Genomic DNA, 14,058 nt, shown 5'->3' with positions numbered 1-14,058 from the left:
CAACAGTTATATACCAATAAGCTAAGCAACCTAGATGAAATGGATGCATTCCTGGAAAACTATAAACTTCCAAAATTGAACCAGGAAGAAATTGACAACCTGAATAGACGGATATCTAGTAACGAGATTGAAGCAGTGATCAAAAACCTCCCAAAAAACAAGAGCCCAGGACCTGATGGATTCCCTGGGGAATTCTACCAAACTTTCAAAGAACAAATAACACCTATTCTCCTGAAGCTGTTTCAAAAAATTGAAGCAGAAGGAAAATTTCCAGACTCTTTCTATGAAGCCAGCATTACCTTGATCCCCAAACCAGGCAAAGACCCTACCAAAAAGGAGAATTTCAGACCAATACCACTGATGAATATGGATGCTAAGATTCTCAGCAAGATCCTAGCAAACAGGATCCAACAACACATTAAAAAGATTATCCACCATGACCAGGTGGGATTCATTTCTGGGCTACAAGGATGGTTCAACATTCGCAAATCAATCAATGTGATAGAACAAATTAATAAGAGAAGAGAGAAGAACCACATGGTCCTCTCAATTGATGCAGAAAAAGCATTTGACAAAATCCAGCATCTGTTCCTGATTAAAACGCTTCAAAGTGTAGGGATAGAGGGAACATTCCTGAACTTCATAAAATCTATCTATGAAAGACTCACAGCAAATATTATCCTCAATGGGAAAAAGCTTGCAGCCTTCCTGTTGAGATCAGGAACACGACAAGGATGCCCACTCTCACCACTCTTGTTTAACATAGTATTAGAAGTCCTAGCAACAGCAATCAGACAACAAAGAGAAATAAAAGGTATCCAAATTGGCAATGAAGAAGTCAAAGTCTCTCTCTTCGCAGATGACATGATTCTTTATATGGAAAACCCAAAAGACTCCACCCCCAATCTACTAGAACTCATACAACAATTCAGCAACATGGCAGGATACAAAGTCAATGTACAGAAATCAGTGGCTTTCTTATACACTAACAATGAAAATACAGAAAGGGAAATTAGAGAATCGATTCCATTTACTATAGCACCAAGAACCATACTATACCTGGGAATAAACCTAACCAAAGAGGTAAAGGATCTGTACTTGAGGAACTACAGAACACTCATGAAAGAAACTGAACAAGACACAAAAAGATGGAAGACCTTTCCATGCTCTTGGATCGGAAAAATAAACATTGTTAAAATGTCTATACTGCCTAGAGCAATCTATACTTTTAATGCCATCCCGATCAAAATTCCACCGGTATTTTTCAAAGAGCTGGAGCAAATAATCCTAAAATTTGTATGGAATCAGAAGAGACCCCGAATCGCTAAGGAAATATTGAAAAACAAAAATAAAACTGGGGGGGCGCCTGAGAGGCTCAGTGGGTTAGAGCCTCTGCCTTCGGCTCAGGTCATGATCCCAGGGTCCTGGGATCGAGCCCCGTATTGGGCTCTCTGCTTAGCGGGGAACCTGCTTCCTCCTCTCCCTCCTCCCTGCCTCTCTGACTACTTGTAATCTCTGTCTATCAAATTAAAAAATAAATAAATAAATGAAATAAATAAATAAATAAATAAAACTGGGGGCATCACGTTACCTGATTTCAAGCTTTACTACAAATCTGTGATCAAGACAGCATGGTACTGGCATAAAAACAGACACACAGACCAGTGGAACAGAGTAGAGAGCCCAGATATGGACCCTCAACTCTATGGTCAGTTAATCTTCGACAAAACAGGAAAAAAATACAGTGGAAAAAAGACAGTCTCTTCAATAAATGGTGCTGGGAAAATGGACAGCTATATGTAGAAGAATGAAACTCGACCATTCTCTTACACTGTACACAAAAATAAGCCAGTTTGTTTTAAGAAAGTATTCATTATAGTCAAATTTTAGTCTAACAAAGCAACTTATTTTTCTCTGGAATTTTGTCTGTGTGGTTGATTTAGGGCCCTGAATTTAACTCCTAGAACTGGTGGATTGACAGAAAGTGAGCTACATCCATGGTGCAGAATACTTTTTTATAATAAGAAAGTTTAGCTATTTTACTGTTACAACAGTAAAAGGTCTTTAGTCATGTTGTTACTGTATTAGAATCAGTGCTTCCGTTTCCATAGTTGACTCTTAGGTTTCAATCCAAACTTAGTTTGTCTTTCCTACTAAAAATGTCTAGAGATGAGTATCAATCATTTGTTTTGAAGCACTTAACAAACAAGTGAAATATAATTTTAAAATTTTAAAATGTAATGTGGTGGGCACCTGGCAGGCTCAGTCAGTTAAGCATCTGCCTTCAGCTCAGGTCATGATCAGAGGGTCCTGGGGTCAAGTCCCACATCAGGTTCCCTGCTCAGCAGGGAGCCTGCTTATCCCTCTGCCTGCCACTCCTCCTGCTTGTGCTCCCCCCCCCTCTTTCTCTGACAAATAAATAAATAATATTTTAAAAAAGTATAATGTTGTGGCTGTTGGGTAGGTAAAGTACTGAACTCATACTTTAAAATGCTGTCTATATACTCCCACTTCTGAGAAATAGGCCCAGGCTGTGTTATTCTAAATGGACTACATTTCCAATTCTTTTGCAATTAGTAGCAACTTTTCTAGAGCCCACTTCAGCAGTAGATGAAAATCCTGAAAACATCTTAGGAGGAGTCTTTCTACATTTTGCTAACCAAAATACATATTGAACTGGCTCTGAAATACATGAGCTATTTAGGCTTGCATCTACGGTGAGCTGGGGTCAAGGGTTGGGTGAAAAGAGCACTGGATATGGATACTTACTCTGCTAAGGCTTGCCCTCCCTTTGCTGTTGTACTCCATTTATACCCTTTGAAGAGCAGAGTGGAATTAACTATCAGGAGTGTTTTAGTATAACTCTTTGGTTCTTGACTACCAATCAGTGGAGTAGTTCCTTGCTTAGCTGCAGAAGAATCACCTAGAAAGTTTTGTAAAAGCTCAAATAGCTTTTCTGTTCCCTCTCTCCTTTTTCCCACTTGGTCTGGGATAGTGCCTGGGAATTAAAGGTCTTCACTAGTCTAGTATGGGAATTACTGCCCAAGAGCCTTCTGAACAGGTGTCCAAGTCAAAAATGTTACAGACTGATGGAATTTCAGTATAGAACCTACCACCACAAATCCCATGATTTTTCCTTCCAAATTTACAGGTGGGACTGCGTACGTAACAAAATGTGGACTGCAGCCTTTGGGGTGATTTCTGCTGCCTTGGCAGTGGTGAGCGGCTTTGGCCTGATGTTGTACATGGGGGTGCCATTTGTGATCATAGTTGCAAATTCACCATTTCTTATTCTGGGTGAGTAAAACAAAACATGAGGCTATATGTTGTATATGTGGGGGTGTGGGGTAGATAAAGGAGGGAGTTTAGGTTAGATTAAGCAAAATAATTATATTTGGGTGGTTCTATAGATCCAAAATGAGGTGCCAGGAAAAAAGAAAATAAAATTGAATTGTGTGTCTTTAGAGGGAGAAAATCTAGCACCCCAAATGAAAAACCACAGATAAGGGACATGAACAGATGGGTCACACCCAAATCCAAAATATGAATTACTAGAAATAATAAGAAAAAAAATTGACCTCTCAATTAACCAAGGGATACAAATTAAAACAAAAATGAGACACCTTGTTTTCATATCGGATTAATGAATATCAGCAAGATTGAAGGAAGGTTGTTTGGAAATGAACACTCATCCTGCTAGGGGAAAACTGTAACCTGGTACACCCATTTTTTAGTCCAGTTTTGCAAATCAAAAGACTTAAAAATTAAACAGGGAATGTGTTTGACTTACTGATTCCACTTCCTAGGAATTTGTCCTAATAATTGGACAAGTGCTCAAAAAGTAAAAGCATGTTCACTTTGGCATTATTTAGAACAGGAAGGTTTTGAAAACCATTTGATTCCCTATCACATGGGCTTGGGCAACTCAAATGTAGCATATTAAAATTGTGAATCATATTCAGTCCTTAGAAAGAGGTAGATTTATAAGATATGTAAGGTAGACATAAGATATATAACCACTACCAGAAAAATGCTTGTTATGAAACAGGGTGTTCAAAATAGAAAGATATAGTTGTATTGGTGTATTTGTATAGAGCAAATTCTGGATGGATATATGTAAAAATGAAGGGTGTAATTACAGCTGTTTAAATTTTTTCTCCATATTTTCCTGTACTTTCAGAATTTATTTTATAATAAGCATGAGAAAACAAAGGTGTTTCTATTTGAGAAAATAAGGAGCTTGGAAGAGGTAGTATTTGGTTTCCTAGGGGAGACAGTGGATGAGCTGTATGCTGGATGTCAGGGCATCTCTTCCTGGTACACAGCCATACTTAGTCACTCACCACCCCCCCACAGCCATTAATAACAAAGTTAAGTTATATGTAATTGATTTCATGTAAACCAGGATTGTATAGTTTGCGTATTCACAGGAGTGTGAATGGCTCTGTGTGTGTGTGATTTAAGCAACTTAAGAAGTGTGTGAGGACAATTTCTGAATAAGGGTTCTATAAATAATAAAACTAGTTTTTAGGGCGCCTGGGTGGCTCAGTGGGTTAAGCCTCTGCCTTCCAACTCGGGTCGTGATCTCAGGGTTCTGGGATCGAGTCCCGCATCTGTCTCTCTGCTCGGCAGAGTCTGCTTCCTCCTCTCTCTCTGCCTACTTGTGATCTCTCTCTGTCAAATAAATAAATAAAATCTTTTAAAAAATAAAAATAAAAATAAATAAAACTAGTTTTTAAATACCTTGTAAATATCAATGAGTTCATTCTTGGTCCTTAGTACTTCTGATTCTTCCCTTTTGTCCAGCTGAGTACAACTGAAATCCTCAAGGCCGCTAGCCATGGGATGTCAGGATGCATTTGTGACATTCTGTGTAGCCTTATGTTAATTTAGATCCTTCTGCCTGCTTGATCATACCCAGAGAACATCTGATTAGAGGCAAAGTTGCAATTCCTAGTACCCTCCCGTAGAGAAGATACCCCCAAATTGAAGTGGAGATCAGCATTTTATTCCACCTTGTATATTTCCTTGTTTATTTTATTGAGTTTGTATCAATATACATGGGTGAAAGTAGTGTCAACTCTAGCAGAAAGCTTGAGGCAGGTGAAACTTATCTGCAAATGCTCTTGCTATCCTCAATATACCCTTTCTTCTTTCTAGTCCTCCTTTCCAAGTTTTCAGTGGTGATTTCAAAGTCCTCAAATGTTCTGTCCTCTCTATTCCATCATGAAACATCCTTATGGAAAAGGATTACCTAGTAGATATTAATATACAAGGGATTCTTTTTTTTTAAAGATTTTATTTATTTATTTGACAGAGAGAGATCACAAGTAGGCAGAGAGGCAGGCAGAGAGAGAGAGGAGGAAGCAGGCTCCCTGCGGAGCAGACAGCCCAATTCGGGGCTCGATTCCAGGACCCTGGGATCATGACCTGAGCCGAAGGCAGAGGATTTAACCCACTGAGCCACCCAGGCGCCCCTATGCAAGGGATTCTTGAGATTTACTTTGGTGCACGTGTCTGATCTCAAGAGTACTTGCATTTTAATAATAATGCCTTAACCTGGGAAAGTTTAAGTTTAAGTGATAACATTCTGGGTATCAAAAACAAGCTTGGAGGAAAACTATGTGTGTGTGTGTGTGTGTGTGTGTGTGTGTGTACTATGCGGTGCCTCTCAAATCCTACCACATTGATACTTAGGTGCTAACTGTAGAACAGATAAGTCCAGCTTATATTTTAAGCAACAGAATGTTGGCTCAATGTGTCTGTACATTTGTGTAAAATGGTTTATGAGGGAAAATGGTCTCTCAAATAATCCAGTGGAATCAAAGATAGCATTGCTAATCCTGCTTCAGCTAACATCCACAACAGGTTTCCTGACTCATTGTTAAAACGCCCTGCACGAAGACTAGGAGCAGAGTATCTGGTCTATCCCATGCTATGTACAAATAACAGGAGGACGTACAAAGCCCAGAGTTGTTACAGAGGAAGGGCTGAATTCTGCTGTGGCTTCAGAGGCAACCAAAGGAGGCAACAGAGAAAAGAGTATCAAAGCACAGATTGGACGAGATAAATCAGACCTTAAGAGATGGACAAAGAAGATGGTTTGAGTTTATGCATTTAATTTTTAATGGATATTAATATGTATGAAGATGGCTTCTTTTTTTTTTTTTTAACAGGTGTCGGGATTGATGATATGTTCATAATGATTTCTGCCTGGCAGAAGACCAGCCTCATGGATAACATAAAACAGCGTCTGTCCAGTGTCTATTCCAAAGTGGCAGTCTCGATTACAATTACCACCATCACCAACGTCCTGGCCTTCTATACAGGGATTATGACCTCTTTCAGGTCCGTACAGTACTTTTGCATCTATACAGGAACAACTCTGCTCTTTTGTTATTTCTATAACATCACCTGTTTTGGGGCATTTATGGCCCTGGATGGTAAAAGAGAAAGAGTCTGTCTACGCTGGCTGAAAAAGCCAGAAAGTCCTGACCAAAAATGTTCTTCATTAAAAAGATCCTGCTGTCTCCCATGTGATTCTCTCCCGGACGAAGAAGGAACTGATGTCCATCCAATGAATGTGTTCTTTCGAGACTATTTTGGCCCTTTTCTCACAAGAACTGAGTCCAAATTTTTTGTAGTGCTTGTATACATTTTGTACATCATAAGTAGCATCTATGGGTGTTTCCATGTGCAGGAAGGTTTAGACCTTCGAAATTTGGCAAGTGACGATTCCTACATCACACCATATTTTAATGTAGAAGAAGAATATTTTTCAGATTATGGTCCCAGAGTTATGGTTATTGTTACAGAAACTCTTAACTACTGGGATGAAGGTGTTAGGCCAAAACTGGAAATATGTCTGTCAGATTTGGAAAACAGTGACTATGTAGATAAAAGTCTTACAGAGTTTTGGTTACGAGAGTATGTGCAATATACAGAAAAGAGCCAGCAAGATGTAAATGATAAGGATACTTTTATGAATAATTTGCCCAATTTTTTAACACATTTTCCACTTTTTACATATGACATTAACATTTCATCATCACATGAAATCATTTCTTCCCGGGGCTTCATTCAGACTGTGGGTGTTTCTTCTTCAACCAATAAGAAGACGATGTTATCCCAGTTACGAAGCAAAGCTGAAAAGTGCGAGATTCCCCTAATGGTGTATAACCATGCATTCATATATTTTGATCAGTATACTGCAATATTAGAAAATACTGTTCGAAATGTCATTGTTGCATCAACCGCTATGTTCATTGTTTCCTTATTGTTAATTCCTCACCCACTGTGTTCCTTGTGGGTAACTTTTGCTATTGCTTCTGTGATTGTGGGAGTAACAGGTTTCATGGCATTCTGGAATGTCAATCTTGATTCCATATCCATGATTAATCTTGTCATTTGTATAGGGTTTTCTTTCGATTTTTCTGCACACATTTCTTATGCATTTGTTTCCAGTTCTAAGCCCTCAGTAAACCAAAAAACAATTGAGGCATTGTATCTGCTAGGCTATCCAGTGTTACAAAGTGCACTTTCAACAGTAATAGGGGTGTGTGTTTTATCTGCAGCTAAAGCATACATCTTCAGGACATTTTTTAAGATTATGTTTCTTGTTATGGTATTGGGGGCTGCTCATGGCCTAATTTTTATTCCAGTATTCTTAACCTTTTTTTGAAGGTTTGTTTGAATATCTGCTAACAAATCAAAGACCAATTTTAGAATTCCTGATTGCCAGAATCCAATCTGATAAAAATGCACTATCAGAAATAGTCAATAAACTTAAAACAAAGGCATGTTTCCTTGGCTTGGAAATCCCATTTAAAAATGTTATTTAAAATATCCTGAGAAAAATTAATTAGTCTTACATTAAAATATCTTTACTAAATTAGGAAGTGTTGTCATCTTTATTATAGTCTATACAATCAAGCATAAGGTATGACTTTCCAATTATTTTTTCCTTTTGTTTCATTGTTAGAAGTTTATGCCTGGAATTCAAATATTTTATACATTACAATATAAATGGAATATTATTTTCATTGTACTTCCTCTATCATTATTATGTAAAAGTACAACTTATTATTTATTCTCCCAGTCTGGGGCTTTGTATGCATTTTCTTAATGGTATATTTTGATAAACTGAAATTTTTAAAGTTTTGAAATCCAATTTATCATTTTTTTAATGACCAATGTTTTCTGTGTCCTAAGAAGTCTTTGTCTATTCCAAGATGACAAAAAAATCCACCTATGATATCTTCTCAAAGCTCATAGTTTTAATTTTACATTGAAGTCTGTGATCCATAAATCTTTTGTTGAGAAGTGTGGATAGAAGTTCATTATCTTCCCATAATAGTTATCATCCAGTTTTCCAGCATCATTAGTAAAAAGACTGTATTTTCAGCATAGAATTAATTTGGCACCTCTGTCAAAGAATCAGCTGACAATTTATGTGTGGCTCTATTTCTGTGCATTGATCTGTTTGCCTATCCTAAAGCCAATACCACAGTGCTTTGATTATTGAACCTTTATATTAAATCGTGAAATTAGGTTGTATAATGTGTCCAACATTTTTTTCTTTTCCAAATTATTTTGGCTTTTCTTGGTTCTTAGCATTTAGATTCTAATTTTAGAATCACTTGTCAATTTATCAGAAAGCTTTCTGGGTTCGTGACTCAGTTATAGTGAATCTACACTTTAATTTGGGGAAAATAGGTATCTTAGCCATTTGGAATCTTCTAATCTATGAACATGGTTTATCTCTCCATTTATTAGTGTCTTCTTTAATTTTCCTCAGGACTACCTTATAGATTTAGGTAGATTTACTTCCAAGTATTTTCATCTTTATGGCTTGTAAATAAATCTAAATTCCTTTTCCATTTTGTTTTTACTACTATATAAAAATACAATCGATTTAGATATACCTAAGTTATATTGTGTAAACTTGTTAGGTTCATTTATTAGTTCTTGTCGATCCTTGTAGTTTCTTTAGCAGTTTTTATCTGTGCAATTATGTAAAGGACACATAAAGGCCATTTTATTTCTTCCCATATAATCTTTCTCTCTTACTTGACTTATTGCACTGGTTTAAAACATCCAGTAAAATGTGGGAAAACACACTAAAGGCAGATCTCATTGCCATGTTCCCAACTCTGAAATGTTCAATATTTCATCACTAAATATGATGGCTACTTGGAGGTATGTCATAGCTGTTTCTATCAGATTGGGGAAGTCCCCTTTTCCTTCTAGTGTGCTGAGATGTTTTACCATGGATGCATATTGAATTCTGTCAAATAATTTTTGTCCATCTATTTAGATTATCATTTTTTCTATTTTAATCTATGAACGTGACAATTTATGTTGAATGACCTTTTAGTGTATTCATCAACCTTGCATTCCTAAGATGACTCACATTAGGTCACGGCATATTAGTGTTACCATATATTACTGTCTTTGTCATTTTTTCAATGATATTTGTTCCTGTGATCATGAGGGATATTGGTCTGCATTTCCCTTTTCTCCTAATGTCTTCTTCAGGTTTTGATAGCAGGGTTATGCTTCCCTTAGGAAATGAGCTGGTAAATATTCCTCTTCTATTTTCTGAAATGTATGATGTATGGTTGATACAATTTCTTACTTAAATGTTTAGTAGAATTCACCAGTGAAGTCAACTGGGCATAGAGCTTTTCTGGAAAGTTTTTTTAATTTAAAATTCACTTTCTTTAACAAATATAAGGACATTCAGATGTTTTCTTCTTGGATCGTTTGGTATGTTTTAATTATCCCTTTTAGCTAAATTGACAATGGATAATTTTCTTATTATCATTTTAATGTCTCTTGCAATGTCCCCTGTGCAATTCTTGATATTGGTAATTTGTATTATATCCCTTTTATTTCTTGATCAAGGAATTATCAATTTTATTAAATTTTTCTAAGAACCAACTGTTGACTTTATTGATTTCTTTTATTTCTCTATTTGCTGCTTCACTGCCTTCTACTCTTTGCTCCTTCTTGTTTTCTACTTTGAGTTTAATTTTCTGTTCATTTTCCAGCTCTTTAAGGTAGTAGCTTGATTTTAAACCTTTATTCTTCTAAGAAAGCATTTAATGCTATAAATATCCTTCTTACTACTGTTTTAACTGTATCCACAAATTTTTATACAATGGGTGTTCCTTAACATTCCTTTCAAAATAAGTTCCCATTTCTCTTGTGATTTCTTCTTTGATCATGGACCAAATGATCATGCCTTTGCTTTCTCTTCATTTTTTTTTTTAAAGAATACTCTAACTGGATTTAGAACTCTGGGTTGAGAGGGTTTTTTCAGGACTTAAAAAATGTCATTGCATTGTCTACTTGACTAGAATCCAGTTTCCATTGTTATACCATTCTTCTCTATGGAATATGTCTTTTTTTTTTTTCACTATCTGCTTTTAATATTTTCCTTTGTTACTTGTTTTTAGCAATTTGACTAAGATGTGGTGGTGTGGTGTTTTTTTCTATTCAACTTTCTTTGGATATTTTGAGCTTTTAGGACCTGTAACTTGATATTTTCTATCATATTTGGAAATATTTTAGCCTTTATTTCTTGAAATATTTTTCTGCAACATTGTCTCTATCCTCTCTTTCTGGGACTCTAATTACAAATATGTTCTTGTTATTTTTAGTTGGTGCATAATATTGTAATATCTTTTAAGTTTGCTTTTTGTCATTAATAAATTTGAATTTGTTGACACCTTCAATAGACTCTTCTCTTCAACCCATATTTTATTGAAAAAACTGTCTTTCTACATATGGTGAGATTCCTCAGGAACATTCTCAGGAATATTCTTCAGGAATAGTCTATTCTGTAAAGGTTATTAATAATGCTTTTGTGTATGGAAATATTTAAATAATTCAGTCAATATATGTTCATCTACTGTCTCTTTTTATTTTATTAAGATTATCATTCTTAGAAAATATTTTATAACACAAAATTCATCAAATAAATTCTCACTATCTCTGATTATCTTCAATATTTGGCCAACAATTGGAGATGTTGCAAAATAATAGGTCTTTCATTACAGAATGTAAATTTATCCCCCAAATGGAAGCTCATCAAAAAATTCTTCTCCCAAGTTAAGAAATTACAAAACACAATTATAAAATTGCAAAATTAAATCAGTTACATTGTTTGAGCTCTCCTTGTTTGATCTGTTCATTTCCTTCCTGGCTTTTGTAGTGACAAATTCAGTGGCTTCCTATTCACACACTTTGTTTTCAATAATTCCAATTTGCTAAACGCTTCAAAGCTTTACGTTTCTTTGGTCTTCCCTTCATTGAACACTTCATTAAAGATCACAACTGATTTTGAACAAATTGCAACAAGAACAAATAGAGGACTCATTCACAAACTAGTCCAATACCATTGTAGCGCACTAGATTGATTTTCAAAGTAGTTTTTCAAAGAGTCAAGCATTTGTAAAATCTGGCTGATGTTGGACAGTTAAAAGGAAAAAGTACATATTGTCATGCTTGAATATTTTTAAATTCAATGTCCACTTTATCAGCAAATATTTGTTGTTCACTTACTTCAGGTATTTTATTAGCTCATCTTGTTCCTTCTGCATGTATTCCTCAGATGTAATCTTTGATTTTCCATTCATATTTACAAACGAAGCCTATTTTGCTTAGTATAGGTTATTATTAAGTGTTCTATGTGATTGTTAATTCTATCTCCAGCAGCCAAAACTGGTTTTCCACTACTGTCCTGGAATACCACTTAATTTAAATTAAATTTGAATGTCTTATTTTAAATGAAGTATTATTATTATTAATAGTTGAATTAAAATCAGCCTGGATTGGTTTGATATACTTCTGCTTTTTACTTTCAGATTCTTCCTGGTCTAGTGATGTGGATGACACAAGTGCACTGAATAGAATTCTCACTTTAATAAGTGGTTAACTCTGAAAGTCACCCATGATAAATCACCTCTCTTCCAGATCCTTTACAAATGCTATGTAACTAACACTTCCCCTCCACTGACAGTTGGTAGAGTGCTCACTGAATAAAATGAAGTGTGCTCAGACACGAGTGGTTAGGGACAGCTATCTCTTCACGGGATACTTTATTGGTAAAGCCATACTAGCCACTTTAATAATATGGCCCAACATTTTAGTGGCTTATCCCAATGGAAGAATGTTTCTCACTCATATAACAATCACAGTAGATTTTCCTAGTCAGTGAGTAGCTATCTTGACCATGGTAGTTCAGGGACCCAAATTCCTGCCAACTTACAGTGCCACAATTTAAATGGGTTCCTCTCTTGCCTCAGTCTAGATGGCAGAACAGAGAACTTCTTAAAGGTCTTGGCCTATAGGTGATACACATCACTTCTGCTTAAATTCTGTACTTGATTACAGGCCACATGGCTACACATGTAGGCCAAAGGGACTAGAATATGTAGTCCTTGAGTGGGCACCCATGTTTCAATTGCCATTCCATATTATGGAATATATATTCCATATTTTTGCTTAACAGCACAATTTTTGCTTAACAGCAAGCACTCAATGTCATTGATTCTTACCCTCTTACACTACACTAAAATAAATTCCAGATGGTTATTTAAATTTTTTATGAAGTAGTTAATTACAATCACAAAGTCTGTATATTATGACACAAAATCTAGAACTCATAAAAGCAAAGTGTTAGTTAATTCACCTACAAACATGTGCCATGGTCACCAACAAAGGTGGCAGGTGTGGGTGGGTGGAGGGAAGAACTTTTGACTCAAAATACAGGTAAAAGTGATCCTTTCTTTAATATATGAATGGTTCTCATAAATCAAGAAGAAAATCCCAACAGTCCAAAAGGTAAACCAGAAAAATGGTTGAGAGCTCACCCAAAGAAGAAATATAATGATTCTAAGCAATAATATAAAAATAAAACCAAAATAAGATACCAATGACACAAATCAAATGATTTACTGACATTCTGGTATAGGCTATGTCCAAACAAAACCTCATACACTGCCTTTGAGGGTGTAAATTGATAAACTCTAAGCACATTAGTTTATTAATAGCTCTAGAAATTTGAAAGGGGATATCCTCTGGCCCAGTAAATCTACTTCTAGAAAATTATCTCACAGATATGGATCTTGTGTTCTGAATAAAAGACATTTATTCACTTAGCATTATTTACAACAATGCTCTTTATAACAGTCTCTGCTTATAACAGAAAAGACTCTAAACAACCCACAGATAAATAGGGTTATGACTAATTTATGTTTCACTCATAGACTGGAAGATTAGAGAACAGTTCTAAAGAATAAAATATCCATATGCACAGACATGTTAAGATCCTTTGATGTATTATGAAAAATGAAATTTGCATACACAAATAGTATATAACATTTATGAAAAACATATACTTAAATGTATTTTGAAATGTGCGAATGCATAAAAAATGATTTGTTAGGATGAACACCCATTTTTCATTTTATGTAATTCTAACTTTTTACAAGGAGAATGTATACACCAATTACTTTTGTAATTAGGGAATGAAAATAACTAAATTAGGTGTACAGGTTCACAAAAGCCTTACCTAAGAACTATGCAGCTGGATAATCCCCTGAAAGGTAAAAACTGCCAGTTGGAATTCATTTGTATGTGGGTGTGTGGGTGTGTGTATTTGTGTCTGTGAACAAGCCAAATTCCCCCTTTAAATTGCGAGTCCTGTAGAACCTGTATGCATTTTATGCACCTTTAAGAAGTGTTTCTTGTATTAACTTAGCTCCTGAGAGGACAGACACACCACAAACCAGTTTTGCTCAAACTGGTTGCTCCCCACCGTAGGAAGATCCCAGGATCTGGGCTCGAGCAGCAGGAGCTCAAACTGACTCTCGCAGAATTTCTCCAGGAAACTGTGGGGTGGGGTGGAGACGGGCGCTCTGTCCAGTAGCTGCTGTCTCACCTGCGGTCAGGTTTGAGAACATCCTTACCTTCCCAGAAATGAGCCTCAGTCCCTCGAAGGCTGTTCCTGAGCGGAGTCTGATCACTACCCAGGACCCAGCCTGGAACCGA

General features: G+C 36.0%; 1 protein-coding gene across 1 annotated transcript; it reads left to right on the top strand.

The window, feature by feature from the left end:
* Positions 1-3,151: 3,151 nt before the first annotated feature.
* Positions 3,152-7,681, top strand: LOC111139310 (patched domain-containing protein 3-like; the record flags this gene model as incomplete). The annotated part of the gene is made up of 2 exons (XM_022491565.1): positions 3,152-3,297; positions 6,177-7,681. Coding segments are annotated over 2 exons (1,651 nt in total), but the record flags the coding sequence as incomplete, so codon positions are not given.
* Between the last annotated feature and the right edge of the window lie 6,377 nt (positions 7,682-14,058).

Source organism: Enhydra lutris, unplaced genomic scaffold (assembly GCF_002288905.1).
Source record: "Enhydra lutris kenyoni isolate GAN:26980312 unplaced genomic scaffold, ASM228890v2 scaffoldscaffold99, whole genome shotgun sequence".
NCBI lineage: Eukaryota > Metazoa > Chordata > Mammalia > Carnivora > Mustelidae > Enhydra > Enhydra lutris.
Note: the sequence above shows the minus strand (reverse complement) of the source record. Positions and strands in the feature narration are given on the sequence as shown.